At 40.0% G+C, this 14,918-nt stretch overlaps 2 protein-coding genes and 1 long non-coding RNA gene across 4 annotated transcripts; all 3 read right to left on the bottom strand.

Annotated features, from left to right (window-relative positions):
• Positions 1-541: 541 nt before the first annotated feature.
• On the bottom strand, positions 542-4,181 carry LOC110001325 (uncharacterized). Its single transcript, XM_029281877.2, has 5 exons — positions 3,928-4,181; positions 2,745-3,065; positions 2,126-2,170; positions 1,923-2,036; positions 542-1,781 (listed from the first exon to the last, which is right to left on the bottom strand). The coding sequence occupies exons 1-5, from the start codon at positions 4,001-4,003 to the stop codon at positions 1,678-1,680; spliced, it is 660 nt and encodes a 219-aa protein (XP_029137710.1). The 5' UTR covers positions 4,004-4,181; the 3' UTR covers positions 542-1,677.
• An 843-nt stretch (positions 4,182-5,024) lies between these two features.
• LOC114918384 (uncharacterized) lies at positions 5,025-6,318 on the bottom strand. Its single transcript, XR_010665561.1, has 2 exons — positions 6,129-6,318; positions 5,025-5,987 (listed from the first exon to the last, which is right to left on the bottom strand). It is a non-coding gene; the product is annotated as an uncharacterized lncRNA (long non-coding RNA).
• A 3,971-nt stretch (positions 6,319-10,289) lies between these two features.
• LOC110001331 (B- and T-lymphocyte attenuator) lies at positions 10,290-14,634 on the bottom strand. Of its 2 annotated transcripts, XM_020656815.3 has the most exons (6): positions 14,093-14,632; positions 11,826-12,146; positions 11,682-11,723; positions 11,446-11,562; positions 11,314-11,348; positions 10,290-11,220 (listed from the first exon to the last, which is right to left on the bottom strand). In XM_020656815.3, exons 1-6 carry the CDS (start codon positions 14,166-14,168, stop codon positions 10,879-10,881), a joined length of 933 nt encoding a protein of 310 aa, XP_020512471.2. In that variant the 5' UTR covers positions 14,169-14,632; the 3' UTR covers positions 10,290-10,878. The 2 variants fall into 2 exon arrangements, with proteins under 2 accessions (XP_020512471.2, XP_020512472.2); XM_020656816.3 differs by lacking the exon at positions 11,682-11,723 and having other exon boundaries at positions 14,093-14,634.
• Between the last annotated feature and the right edge of the window lie 284 nt (positions 14,635-14,918).

Genomic DNA, 14,918 nt, shown 5'->3' on the forward strand with positions numbered 1-14,918 from the left:
TGATGTTCTGCCGCTATCTGTGTACATGATAAAAAGCAGGGGGGAAAGGACACAGCCCTGAGGGGAACCAGTGTTTGACATAATTATTTTCGACATTTGACCATTCACGAAAACCTGCTGAACTCTGTCTGTTAAAAAGTTTAAAAGCAACATTAAAATCTGACCAGGAAGTTTAAAGTGAGAGGATAGTGTCTCAATTAAAATATGAGGCTGCATTTTATTAAAAGCTGAGGAAAAGTCAGCGAATAAAAGTCTGGCATGGGATTTAGGTTTTTCCAGGCGTTTGTACACAGTGTCTAAAATGAAAACCTTGGCGTCGTCCACACCTTCACCAGCTTGATAAGCAAACTGAAGTGGATCAAGTTGACCATTTATTAATGAGCGTTGATGTCAAGGTGACTCATATTGAATGTCATTTGCATAACTCATTAGCAATTTGTTCTAGTTTCAATGAAGTGATGAAACCACAGAATGGAACATTATCGCTGCATTAGCACGAAACAACACGTGCAATATTGAATCAATCAAAACAAAAAGCCGATTTGGAACGTGTGTATTTTTATTTGCATGTAAAGAGTAATAAGCCAAGACACAATCTGATGTGCACATGTGGATGTTTCCGACATAAAGACGCAATCTGAAAGGAGATATTCATCAAATTCAGTGGTTTCCAACCATGACATACTGAATAGAAATTAACATAAAGCACTTAAGCTAACATTAAATTAGTTGAAACCTTTTGGTGTTAAAAAAATGAAGTCAATCTGTAGGCCCAAAAAACTGCATGTCCTCGAGTGTCCACTTGAGGCTGGCTGCTAAAGCCGAGGAAACCCCATTAGATCACATGTTAAAACTGTTATTACAGCAGAAATAAACACATTTAAAGCTGCTACAAAACAGGTTTGGTTCTGACAGCTCATTTATTTATTTGCACAAACTTTACAGAGTGAATTTTTATGAATTTTAAGAATTTATGAAAAATCTTTTTTGAAAGCTAGTAATTATATTATAATTTGGCGGGGCTGTTTTGACTGACAGGTTGGCTGTTGTTTTCATTTGTCAGTGTAAGAAACTAGATTTCTTCAGTGAATCTTTAATATTGGGCTGTATGTCAAGTGGTAAAATCACATTTATAATTTATATTTTAGAGTGAAATAAGATTCCTAGAACAGATGGGTGATAAGTTGAGGGCTGCGTATTCTTTCATGTTATGACACATCCTCTTGTCTTTTGTCTCTCAATATGTGACCTGTGGTTACATTTTGCTTCCTGGCATCAGTGCGTCTGCTCCAAAATGCGATACAGATAACCAAAATAATATATATTTTAAATAAACATCAGAAGTGAGAATAGAGACCAAAGGTAGAAAAACTCACAGCACTATAGATTTACTGACATTTCACAGTGATATTTGCAGGGGATTTGTGCACAAAGTTTGTCACCTACAGAGGAAGCAAAACACACACACACACACACACACACACACAGGTTCGATCTCATATACAGCGGTTTGAAAGCAATAGAAATGTCACTTCTTGTATCGCCACAGGTTCATTTGCAGAAATTCACAAGCACAAATTGACTTCCACGAGTCACAAAAAACAATCAATAGTAAATACTGTCGTATATTCTTAACCCAGCATTGTAACGTTTAACTTTGTACCTCTGACATGAGGACTACTGAACACTATCATAGATATGATCCATAGGCAAAGCCTGATGGGAAGGCTGGCTGTTTGGATCTGCTGGTGTGTCTTTGGATCCTCCTCCACATCGGACACCTTGAATTGAAATGAAAAACGATCATAATTTGATATTTGTTGATATCACAATGTGTGGTTCTTAGTTTAAATCCTCAGCTGGAGGTCTGCAGAGCGCCTGTGTGGCTCATAAAAACACTAGTGTAAAATAAAAAGTCTCACCTTTACGCAAACAGTGTGAGGTGACAAACATAGCAATCACTATGGCGACAAACACCAAGAGTCCAACAACACGACACACAAAAGGCCAGAAAGCGTCCTCAGTTTCTGGTCTCCCTGTGAAAAGGGGACATTTGTCTCAGCATCAGAGTTAATAAAGTAACCCATAGTTATCAAGGTCAGAAAAAAGATGGAAGGCTTCTTACGTGGCTCTGAAGTTGTCGATTGGTAGGTGATGAGTTCAACACTATCTGAAAAACATTAAAGGTCACATATTATGCAAAATATACTTCACCATGTTTTTCTAACACTAATATGTGTCTCTAGTCCGTCTACAAACCCCCTGATTATGAGAAACGTCCGTTCTTTTCTGTCTTTTGCCTGCTCCACTTTTCAGAAAATGTGTGCTCAAACAGGCCTTTTGGAGATTTTCCCTTCATGACATCACAAAGGGCAGTAGCCCCTCCCCCAGGTGGGTGACACTCCCACAGCTAGGTGTTTGTTCTGCCCTCTGAGTCTGCCTTCTCACCGTAAACAATAGGACATGGAGCGAGAAAGCCCGAGACATCCAAGCCCTTCCAGAGAGGGGGCGTGGTCAGACACAGCTCATTTACATATTTAAAGGTACAGCCACAGAAACAGCCTGTTCTGAGCAGGGCTGAAATAGAGGGGTTTATAGACATGATCAAATACAGGATCAGAGTAGCTCGGAGCTCGGAGCGTAGCTGTTATATTCAAGCTGATTATTTAGTGGCTGTATCAGGGTATCTGTAGGCAGTTTAACTCAATAAAGACACATTAGATTAATAACAAAGTCACACTCACCATTGACAGAAACATTGATTTTATGTCCAACACTGGAACCACATTTACACCGATATATACCCGAGTCGTTTCTGACAAAGTTTTGAATGATCAAAACTGAAACTCCATCTAAATGCTTCAAAGTTTTCCACTCTGATCTGAAGCGACTTCCCCCGCTAATGTTTATAGGATCACCAGTTTCTTCGAGTTTAACCCAGGAGATTTCAGGTGGTGAATCGTTGCAGACCGTAACTGGACATTCAATCTTTAGTTCTTCTCCAAGGTGAGCTTCATATTTTGTTTTGCTGCGTACTTTAATATGAACTTCACATTCATCTGTACCTGCAAGGAAAGAGACAACAAACATACAGAATAGGTTAGCTCATCCTTCAATGATTTTTTTTGGAATGTATAATTAAATTCTGATGACAGCTAAAGATGAAACAAAATATTATCAGAGTAAAAAAATTACAGGCAACTCACTTTCTCAAAAATGTGACACCAGCTAATGATGACAGAACGTAAAAGCAGTTCAATAGATTTGTTGTTCATTGTTGCAGCAGCTACACGGAAAGTTCAGGGCAGGAAGTCATGTGTTGTACTTTGTGTTGAAGTCAGAGTTGAGAATGGGGTTTGCTCATTTTAATAAGGCAGCCTCGCTTCATGGAGGCTAAATTTAAGGTGAAAAGATCCCCACCACTGTCTGAATTCAGGAAGTACAGACTTCAGCCGATACACTGCTGTTCTGCCATGCTGCATTTGTCGACTTTTAACCGATATAAAGAGACCAAAAAGTCTAACAAATGGCAAGAAATTACCAAACTAACACATTTGGTCATTTTTATCACTAAATATGTTTGCATGTAGAAAACTGCATTTCAGGTTTTCTCTGCCAACAATATACAATTCTCTATAAAGGTAATCCTTCCTTCACCACAATTTAAATTGTTTCCTCCAAATTCATATCCAGTTCATTTCCGTGTTGAGTTTTAACGGTACACAGTTGAGCCTTTTGCTGCGTTCTGGAGATTTTATTAAATATACACCCTCACTATAAGTACTTTTGATACCTTTTCAGTTTACATAACATTATTTTTTCTGAGGAATATTTGTCGATACATCACGCAGTGACAGAGCCACAAAGACAGTAACACGCAGCTGCTGCCATTGAGAGTATGCCATTAATAAAAAGACAAAAACTTACAGGAAACTTCCAAAGTGAGAAGTGTCGCAGCCAAGATGGACACATGAAGGATGGTGAAGCAGGACTTTGGTGTCATGGTGAAAAAATGTCTAGAACCAGATTGTAAGCTCTGTCAAACAACTGATGGTCTGCTGTAAACGCTGCAGTAAATGTCTTCTGGTCGACTTTACTTCCTGTTATCTGGTTTCTGTATGATATTTGTTGAGAGCAAACCCACACTACGGACTATACTGTGGTAGAGTTGGGTATCTCTCAACAGGAAGAATGGAGTTTCAATCCCCAGCTCCTGCAGACATATGTGGACGTGTCCATTGGTGAAGACACTTAACCCCAACTTAACCCCTCCACTGTGGATAATGCTAGATTCAGGGGGACAACAGTTCTTCCTAAAATCTATGACCAAATCCTTGGTTTTCAGGACATTAAGATCCAGGAAGTTGCCATCGCACCACTTAACAAAAGTTGGTAGAGCACCGCCATGGCCTGATTCTGAGCCCTGAAGGAGGTACAGCAGAACAGTGTCATCTGAGAACTTTACCAGATAACTGTTCTCTTGTGATGTTCTGCCGCTATCTGTGTACATGATAAAAAGCAGGGGGGAAAGGACACAGCCCTGAGGGGAACCAGTGTTTGACATAATTATTTTCGACATTTGACCATTCACAAAAACCTGCTGAACTCTGTCTGTTAAAAAGTTTAAAAGCAACATTAAAATCTGACCAGGAAGTTTAAAGTGAGAGGATAGTGTCTCAATTAAAATATGAGGCTGCATTTTATTAAAAGCTGAGGAAAAGTCAGCGAATAAAAGTCTGGCATGGGATTTAGGTTTTTCCAGGCGTTTGTACACAGTGTCTAAAATGAAAACCTTGGCGTCGTCCACACCTTCACCAGCTTGATAAGCAAACTGAAGTGGATCAAGTTGACCATTTATTAATGAGCGTTGATGTCAAGGTGACTCATATTGAATGTCATTTGCATAACTCATTAGCAATTTGTTCTAGTTTCAATGAAGTGATGAAACCACAGAATGGAACATTATCGCTGCATTAGCACGAAACAACACGTGCAATATTGAATCAATCAAAACAAAAAGCCGATTTGGAACGTGTGTATTTTTATTTGCATGTAATGAGTAATAAGCCAAGACACAATCTGATGTGCACATGTGGATGTTTCCGACATAAAGACGCAATATGAAAAGAGATATTCATCAAATTCAGTCGTTTCCAACCATGACATACTCAATAGAAATGCTACAAAACAGGTTTGGTTCTGACAGCTCATTTATTTATTTGCACAAACTTTACAGGGTGAATTTTTATGAATTTTAAGAATTTATGAAAAATCTTTTTTGAAAGCTAGTTATTATATTATAATTTGGCGGGGCTGCTTTGACTGATAGGTTGGCTGTTGTTTTCATTAGTCAGTTTAAGAAACTAGATTTCTTCAGTGAATCTTTAATATTGGGCTGTATGTCAAGTGGTAAAATCACATTTATAATTTATATTTTAGAGTGAAATAAGATCCCTAGAACAGATGGGTGATAAGTTGAGGGCTGCGTATTCTTTCATGTTACGACACATCCTCTTGTCTTTTGTCTCTCAATATGTGACGTGTGGTTACATTTTGCTTCCTGGCATCAGTGCGTCTGCTCCACAATGCGATACAGATAACCAAAATAATATATCTTGCAGGGGATTTGTGCACAAAGTTTGTCACCTACAGAGGAAGCAAAACACACACACACACACACACACACACACACAGGTTCGATCTCATATACAGCGGTTTGAAAGCAATAGAAATGTCACTTCTTGTATCACCACAGGTTCATTTGCAGAAATTCACAAGCACAAATTGACTTCCACGAGTCACAAAAAACAATCAATAATAAATGCTGTTGTATATTCTTAACCCAGCATTGTAACGTTTAACTTTGTACCTCTGACATGAGGACTACTGAACACTATCATAGATATGATCCATGGGCAAAGCCTGATGGGAAGGCTGGCTGTTTGGATCTGCTGGTGTGTCTTTGGATCCTCCTCCACATCGGACACCTTGAATTGAAATAAAAAACGATCATAATTTGATATTTGTTGATATCACAATGTGTGGTCCTTAGTTTAAATCCTCAGCTGGAGGTCTGCAGAGCGCCTGTGTGGCTCATAAAAACACTCGTGTAAAATAAAAAGTCTCACCTTTACGCAAAGACTGTGAGGTGACAAACATAGCAATCACTATGGCGACAAACACCATGAGTCCAACAACACGATACACAAAAGGCCAGAAAGCGTCCTCAGTTTCTGGTCTCCCTGTGAAAAGGGGACACTTGTCTCAGCATCAGAGTTAATAAAGTAACCCATAGTTATCAAGGTCAGAAAAAAGATTGAAGGCTTCTTACACGGCTCTGAAGTTGTCGATTGGTCGGTGATGAGTTCAACACTATCTGAAAAACATTAAAGGTCACATATTATGCAAAATACACTTCTCCATGTTTTTCTAACACTAATATGTGTCTCTAGTCTGTTTACAAACCCCCCGATTATGAGAAACGTCCGTTCTTTTCTGTCTTTTGCCTGCTCCACTTTTCAGAAAATGTGTGCTCAAACAGGCCTTTTGGAGATTTTCCCTTCATGACATCACAAAGGGCAGTAGCCCCTCCCCCAGGTGGGTGACACTCCCACAGCTAGGTGTTTGTTCTGCCCTCTGAGTCTTCCTTCTCACCGTAAACAATAGGGCATGGAGCGAGAAAGCACCGAGTACACCCAAGCCCTTCCAGAGAGGGGGCGTGGTCAGACACAGCTCATTTACATATTTAAAGGTACAGCCACAGAAACAGCCTGTTCTGAGCAGGGCTGAAATAGAGGGGTTTATAGACGTGATCAAATACAGGATCAGAGTGGATTTAGAACAAGAAACTTCACAGACATGTTTTGAGGAGCTCGGAGCGTAGCTGTTATATTCAAGCTGATTATTACGTGGCTGTATCAGGGTATCTGTAGGCAGTTTAACTCAATAAAGACACATTAGATTAATAACAAAGTCACACTCACCATTGAGATAAACATTGATTTTATGTCCAACACTGGAACCACATTTACACCGATATATACCCGAGTCGTTTCTGACAAAGTTTTGAATGATCAAAACTGAAACTCCCTCTAAATGCTTCAAAGTTTTCCACTCTGATTTGAAGCGACTTCCCCCGCTAATGTTTATAGGATCACCAGTTTCTTCGAGTTTAACCCAGGAGATTTCAGGTGGTGTATCGTCGCAGAACGTAACTGGACATTCAATCTTTAGTTCTTCTCCAAGGTGAGCTTCATATTTTGTTTTGCTGCGTACTTTAATTTGAACTTCACATTCATCTGTACCTGCAAGGAAAGAGACAACAAACATACAGAATAGGTTAGCTCATCCTTCAATGATTTTTTTTGGAATGTTTAATTAAATTCTGATGACAGCTAAAGATGAAACAAAATATTATCAGAGTAAAAAAATTACAGGCAACTCACTTTCTCAAAAATGTGACACCAGCTAATGATGACAGAACGTAAAAGCAGTTCAATAGATTTGTTGTTCATTGTTGCAGCAGCTACATGGAAAGTTCAGGGCAGGAAGTCATGTGTTGTACTTTGTGTTGAAGTCAGAGTTGAGAATGGGGTTTGCTCATTTTAATAAGGCAGCCTCGCTTCATGGAGGCTAAATTTAAGGTGAAAAGATCCCCACCATTGTCTGAATTCAGGAAGTACAGACTTCAGCCGATACACTGCTGTTTTGCCATGCTGCATTTGTCGACTTTTAACCGATATAAAGAGACCAAAAAGTCTAAAAAATGGCAAGAAATTACCAAACTAACACATTTGGTCATTTTTATCACTAAATATGTTTGCATGTAGAAAACTGCATTTCAGGTTTTCTCTGCCAACAATATACAATTCTCTATAAAGGTAATCCTTCCTTCACCACAATTTAAATTGTTTCCTCCAAATTCATATCCAGTTCATTTCCGTGTTGAGTTTTAACGGTACACAGTTGAGCCTTTTGCTGCGTTCTGGAGATTTTATTAAATATACACCCTCACTATAAGTACTTTTAATACCTTTTCAGTTCACATAACATTATTTTTTCTGAGGAATATTTGTCGACACATCACGCAGTGACAGAGCCACAAAGACAGTAACACGCAGCTGCTGCCATTGAGAGTATGCCATTAATAAAAAGACAAAAACTTACAGGAAACTTCCAAAGTGAGAAGTGTCGCAGCCAAGATGGACACATGAAGGATGGTGAAGCAGGACTTTGGTGTCATGGTGAAAAAATGTCTAGAACCAGATTGTAAGCTCTGTCAAACAACTGATGGTCTGCTGTAAACGCTGCAGTAAATGTCTTCTGGTCGACTCTACTTCCTGTTATCTGGTTTATGTGTGATATTTGTCTAAATGGGGGCTTTGTAGCCTCTGTCATCAGTGTGAATGCAGTGAGTGTAACCTGTGGTGTAAAACAGGCATCGACAGGCCAATTGGGCGTACCGGGCAATACCCGGTGGGCTGATGCACATTGTTGGGCCGGCCCGGGGCTGTCATAATTTAATTAAAAGAGTATATTATTTTTTATCGACCACGACTGTATATGAGACAGGAAACGCAGCCCATTGGTTGATTTTCTTGAAAGACATTGGGCTAGTCCAATGAAATCTCTCAGCCCTCCTCGGCCCGCCCCTCCCCTCTCCAAGGTTATCAAATTTTGCCATTAAGCTGACCGGAGTTGGAGAGAAGCAGTGGCGTCACTAGGCTAAAGCCCCGGATATTATTTAATTAGCCCGAATATAATTTTAAAAATTAAAAATTAAAATTAAATAAAAAAAAATGCAACTTTCCGACGATCCTTGAACGCCCCTCGTTTACCGCATGACAACAGAGCAACAAAATCTCCATATTCAACCATGGAATTTCCGAGTGTGTCTGAACGCACCGCTGTCAAATTTACCGTCACAGCCTCATCCTTCGAGATAGTTTACCAAGAGAATAAACAAAACATAACCAGACTGTTTACCACCTCAAGTGAATTAACCTAACCTATCCCCAGTCAGATCCATAGAGGTAATGTCAGGTCTGTCTCACTTGTATTCATTTTACTCTGAAATAACTTTGAATGGAACTGTAGATGTCTGGGGATAAGCAGCACAGCAGTCAGGTAGTTATTTAAAGCTATAATAAACTGAGTATTTTGTTTTTTTAGGTAAAGCATTATGAAAAATTTTGCATGTGAAATAAAGCAAACAAAAAAATGTGTGGCTGTGCGTGCGCATTTGCCATTTCCCTCTGGGCTAAGCCCCGGATGTTTCAGAAACCTAGAAACGCCCCTGGAGAGAAGTGAGTGAGTGTGAAATGGATAAGAAACAACAAAAGCACAACAAGTGGATGCAGCAAAATGTGCCAAAATCACTAATATGTTTGCAAGTTTGACTGCAGCAGCGGGTGCAGGGCAGTCGACATGTGCAGAAGCAGTCCCATCGAGTGCACAGGTGGAGGAGGAGGAGGAGGAGAGAGACGTGACCCAGCAGCGGGGACAGATTGAGGAGGAGGAGGTCAGAATAGCGACTGTCTTGACGCAGTACAACAAGCAAACCTATCAAATGTCTTTGCGCAGACAGACAGGTATACGTAGGCTCCACACGCCCGCAGTCAGAAAGACACTGGAATGACACAGAAATGATGACAGCCCGTGGAATTATCAATGAAAGTGTTTTGGGATGCGTGTACATCTTCACTCAATAGTATCTGGGGAAATTGTAGGCTAAAAGTGTGCAAATGCTCAACATAGGAAATTAATACAGGACTCATTTTGTTCAGTCAGACTTAAAAAACATGCATCATAATAGTAGCTTATAGAGTTTTGTGCACAACCTCGTCCTTGCTGGTTTGGAGGTGGTCACCCTAGTGTGAGTGTGTGTGAGTGTGTGTGAGTGTGTGTGAGTGTGTGAGTGTGTGAGTGTGTGTGAGTGTGAGAGAGAATTGCCTTTATAGCCTTTGTTTTCAAATAATGCTGTGAGTAGACTTGATGTCCAACTTACAGTGTTATTTTAGCTTGCCATAAAGTTATAGTTTGCAGGTGTTACAGCTTACAGTTATTATTATCACGTAATATGAGTGAAACATTTTTTGGTGTGTAAAAGCACTTTGAGTAGTCAAAGACACGCTTAAGTCCATTCACTTAACATCCAAAAAGGAGATTTTCAGCACATTGGCATCTCAGTTCACCTGAGACTTCCTGGTGTTTTGAGTTAACCTCTTTGCTACCCTGGCATGAGATTGTTTAATGGTAAAAACATTCAAAGAGGCAGGTCAGCACTGATGTCAAATCAAGCAGTCATTGTGTATTTAATTGCACGGATTATGAATTAATCAATACATTCTCAGTATGCGGGTAAAAGAATCACATTCATTTTTTCTCAAAGGCTGTGACACATAAAAGCACAGAAGCTAGTCATTCGTATCGTCGTATGATGAGTCAAAGGTTTGTAAAGCCGTTTTCACACATGCACTCCTGAAAACTTCAAGAACATTTCACTCATTCACAGGAAAAGAACAAACTGGATAGACGGGCTCGAAGTTCACCCACTCCCTCGCTCTGTCTCACAGTGATTGAATATTTCCTGCCGCGTTCACACATCAGCTCCCCCAGACTTCACTTTCAGATTTTACGATGAAAAAAGTGAGTTCACACATGCGGCTGACATTCAACATTTCTGGAACTTCTCAGGAGTTTTGTGCATGCGTAACAACAGCCTCTGACTATTTCTGCTACATGACCTTAATTCAGATCTTGGATGTGCAACAACAACAAAAAAAGATAGTTTGAGATCTGTGTCCGTCCAACATTCACATCTCTCGTTGTGGCAGTTTCATTTTGGTTTTCTATCATTTTGAAAAGTCCCTCAGTGGTCTAAGAGCTGCTGTCTCTAACACGGATCGCAGCGTACTCTGAACACTCCTCCTTCTGCCTCCTCGGCCGAGCAACAGGCCTGGCTGGGAGCTGATGGTTGAGGGCGGCATACACAACAGAGCCCCCGTTCTCTTCCAGCGTATTCCTCTGTTGATCTCTGTCTACTTTTACCTTGCTGTAAACACACTCATTGTCTCTGGGTGATGGCGGCTCGATGGGTTGTGGCAGCGGTTTCTTTCTCCGCATAGATCTCTGAGGCAGCGGCAGAGACGGACTTCCTCTTGGTGAAGGCTGGGTGCGGGGGTTTGGGAAGGGTTGCTCGACCATTGGGATCGCCATGTACTACAAACATAAAAAATGGAAATTGCTTAAAAAATGTGACCAAACCCCGCCCCCTCCTGAATTTCAGCTTTTTGAGATGATTTCTTGTCTTACATGATTATCCTCTATCCTCTCGCTCTTTGCTTTTCCTGCAAGTTGACAATTTGGTGAAATTAGTCACTTTATAAATGTATTAATTAAAATGCATATTGGCGTTTAATCCTGGATAAAATGTAAACAAGTCACCTTTACATCCTCGCATCGACGCAAGAGATACAAGAATCACAACGAGGACGAATGCCACAATCCCTGCAGCGGTGTACACGTACATCCATAGGTGTTCAGCATCTGTATGGGTGCCGTCTGAAAAATAAAAGAAAGACATTTCACTCCTTTTATGTCTTTTTCTATAAAGGCAGTGTTGAAATGGATTAAAGACATTGCTTTAGATTTAAAAATGACTAAACATAAACATGTCTTACTTATGTCTTTCTTTTGTGTTGAATTGTTAGGCTCACTACTCTCTGTAAAATAACGTTGAAAGTCTTAACGGCATGAAGATGTGAAATAAGGGGAATTTAATATCAGATGCATTTAATACTTTTTAATAAGAAAGTCACACTCACCATTGAGATAAACATTGATGTTATGTCCAACAATGGAACCACTTTTACACCGATATATACCTGAGTCGTTTCTGACAGAGTTTTGAATGATCAAAACTGAAACTCCCTCTAAATGCTTCAAAGTTTTCCACTCTGATCTGAAGCGACTTCTCCCGCTAATGTTTATAGGATCACCAGTTTCTTCAAGTTTAATCCAGGAAATTTCAGGTGGTGAATCGTTGCAGAGTATAACTGGACATTCAATCTTTAGTTCTTCTCCAAGGAGAGCTTTATATTTTGTTTTGCTGCGTACTTTAATTTGAACTTCACATTCATCTGTACCTGCAAGGAAAGAGACAACAAACATACAGAATAGGTTAGCTCATCCTTCATCCATGTTCAAATAAATTCTGGTGTCAGCTATGATGAAATAAAATAACACCAGAGTTTTTGAAATATATGTTCAAAAACACTGTCAAAGTGGATTCTTCAAAAAATGTCCCCTTTAAGGTCCCTTTAAAACCCTGAAGTGCATGGTGACAGGAAGTTAAAACAAGGATTACACAAATAAAAAACACATAGGAAGATTATTTAGATGAGTCTAACACGATATGATCGAAAGATGAACCTGATGAACAACGTAAATCCAAAAGAGAAAAGACACGAGTAAAAAAAGGTTCTGTGAAGTTTCATGTGACGAGTGGAAACATTATTTGCATGAGAGCGCAGCCGATGAAGGAACCAGAAGACCCTAAAGAGGTGTCTCCGGGGGAACTTAAAACCCACATACCTGAACTTTTACATGCACCAGTGAAACCCTATGTGTTTTACGTAAATCTTAGAAATCTGCACATTTTCGAGTTGTCTTTTAACACCTGAGTGTGTTGGTGTTCACACGTCAGATATTCCACTGCTCATCAATGTGGCGCTAGAGTTCATTTTCTTACTTTTGAAAAAGCAGGTGACAAAGCGGTGGGTTTCATATCTGCTTTTCGGATTTTTGAGCTTAAAATCTGAAAATGTTCGATTCAAAATTTCAATGACAACTTTTAATGTCCCGTTAAAAAAAGTGACTGTAAATAATAACCAATGTATGGTTTTGTAGATGTCTATAAGATGGACCTTGTGATGAGTTTTCTTCAGTTCTTTTTTACAGAGAAATGAATTTCCTGTTTTTCATGGGAACTTTTCTTCACTTTCAGAGCTGATGGCTGACTGTACAAACATAAGGGCAGATACAGTATAAAGGAAACTCCACAGGTGTTAAACATGCTCATCACATATAAAATAAACAATTACAAAGAAAAAAACTGCAGCGGCAAAAGAGCCACAACATGAGAGTGACACAAATATCTAAACAGAGACAAAAAAAACTACAACAAAATGTAAAGTAAAGAACTACAAAGAAACACAAAAGAACTACAAAGAGACATTGAGACTCCAAAACAAATGTACAAGAGAAACAAACACATCGGGACAGATGGAAACCTGTCCTCCAGAGGGGAGTGCTTTTGTATTTCTGTGTAAATCAACCACCAACATATATTTATGCCCAAAGGAAACCACAGAGGAGGCTTAACAAATAACAGGCGCTGCGGTCGGTGGTAATAAACGACACACATGTGACAATGTTTTCTATTTTACATTGAAGATTATACGTCAGTGTATTTTGAGGACGGAGGTACAGTACGTCGAACAGGAAATTATTAACCTCCCCAGTGTGACTCAACACTTCAAATACTCAAGGTTCGATGATTTTTTTCCCCCCCATCAAAATGAGCTTGTTAATCATTTGCTTGAAATCTGTAATTCTTTCCATGAAGCTCCCACCCACAGGAAAACACCTGATTGAAGAAACAAAGTGAAAGTAGCTTTTACAGCTTTAGAAAAAAAGATGTTTAAATGTCAGTTTTAGAGCTAAAAGTTTGTACAGTAAAGGCAGGTACGCAAGGTATGTTCACATTACCGTGATCACTGATACCAAACTTATCCGCTCGCACACTTTTAGAGATCTGTTTCCGCCAACTCTAACTTCTATCTTTAAAACATGACTTTCCACATATCATTTTTCAGACTACATTACCTGCCTTCTATGCAGCTGTGTTTAAATAAGAGCACTTCAGAGTTCACAGCCTCTACAGACGTCAAGCCTCAGACTCTTACCAGAGGATTTACAAGCTGACCTTCGAGTTAAAACCCTGATGTGACAAGTTCAGAGCCACAGAGAGGGGTGAGGGAACACTACACAAACACTGAGACAGCACAGGATGCAAATATAAAAAGCTTACTGTCAGCTTCCAAAATGAGGAGCAGCACTGCCAAGACGGACACATGCAGTCGAGTCCAGCAGGTGTTAGGCCTCATGATGGCGACTCTTGTAAACCCTCCTGTTACCTCTCAGTCGCAGTCAACCCAAGTGAGAATAGTTCCTCTGTGTTTCATTATTTGGTTATAAAAAACAGAGAAGTACTGAAGACAAGGTAAAAGCTTCTCAGCTTCATGCCGCTTCCTCTTTCTGCTCTCTACCTCTTTCCACCTTAAAGTAGGGGCGTGAGAGTGCAGGAGGGGAGTAGAGGTCGGTGGGTGGTCTTCCTTCTGCAAAAGTTGCAGGTCTGAAGTGGAGGAACATCTCAGCTTTGGGGGTTTTCCGCGTTTTTTTTTTTTAGGTGCTGACCCTGCTTTAAAAAAAACAACAGCGAACGCAGAGACCTCATATGTAACTACAGTCTTCCTCTCTCACTTAACCTCTCTTTTCACTTCACTTTGGCTCAAACTCTCTGAAACCGTGTCTGTGGTTGGACCTGTTTAAGCTGACTTCCTCTCCCCGATCCTTTCCTTTCATCGGCACCATCTGCGTCTCCTGCAAACTTGTGCGGCCTCGTGCACAACAGCAGTGTGGTTTCTGAGGAGGATATACAGTTCACAGAGCAGACGAGCTTTAATGCCCTCTCTGATGATAGTATCAAGCGTCTGTAGCAGGTCAAATTGTGAACTGTGTATTTATCAATGAATCAGCCTCATTCAGGTTTTAAAGGAGCAGTCCACAAATCTTACACAACATGGTCTGATTACGTATATCACAGAACGTTCTTTATTATTGGAAATGTAAGATCT

This window comes from Labrus bergylta, chromosome 24, assembly GCF_963930695.1.
Source record: "Labrus bergylta chromosome 24, fLabBer1.1, whole genome shotgun sequence".
Classification (NCBI taxonomy): Eukaryota; Metazoa; Chordata; class Actinopteri; order Labriformes; family Labridae; genus Labrus; species Labrus bergylta.

What these genes read in the sequence shown, in the direction of transcription:
- LOC110001325 (XM_029281877.2), bottom strand. Translation starts at nt 4,003, where the DNA reads ATGACACCAAAGTCCTGCTTCACCATCCTTCATGTGTCCATCTTGGCT. An exon ending in AATCAATGTTTCTGTCAATG is followed by an intron (nt 2,171 to 2,744) that starts GTGAGTGTGACT and finishes AATGTTTTTCAG; the next exon opens with ATAGTGTTGAACTCATCACC. An exon ending in CTCACACTGTTTGCGTAAAG is followed by an intron (nt 1,782 to 1,922) that starts GTGAGACTTTTT and finishes TTTCAATTCAAG; the next exon opens with GTGTCCGATGTGGAGGAGGA.
- LOC110001331 (XM_020656815.3), bottom strand. Translation starts at nt 14,168, where the DNA reads ATGAGGCCTAACACCTGCTGGACTCGACTGCATGTGTCCGTCTTGGCA. An exon ending in CCTCATTTTGGAAGCTGACA is followed by an intron (nt 12,147 to 14,092) that starts GTAAGCTTTTTA and finishes CTTTCCTTGCAG; the next exon opens with GTACAGATGAATGTGAAGTT. An exon ending in GTCGATGCGAGGATGTAAAG is followed by an intron (nt 11,349 to 11,445) that starts GTGACTTGTTTA and finishes GTCAACTTGCAG; the next exon opens with GAAAAGCAAAGAGCGAGAGG.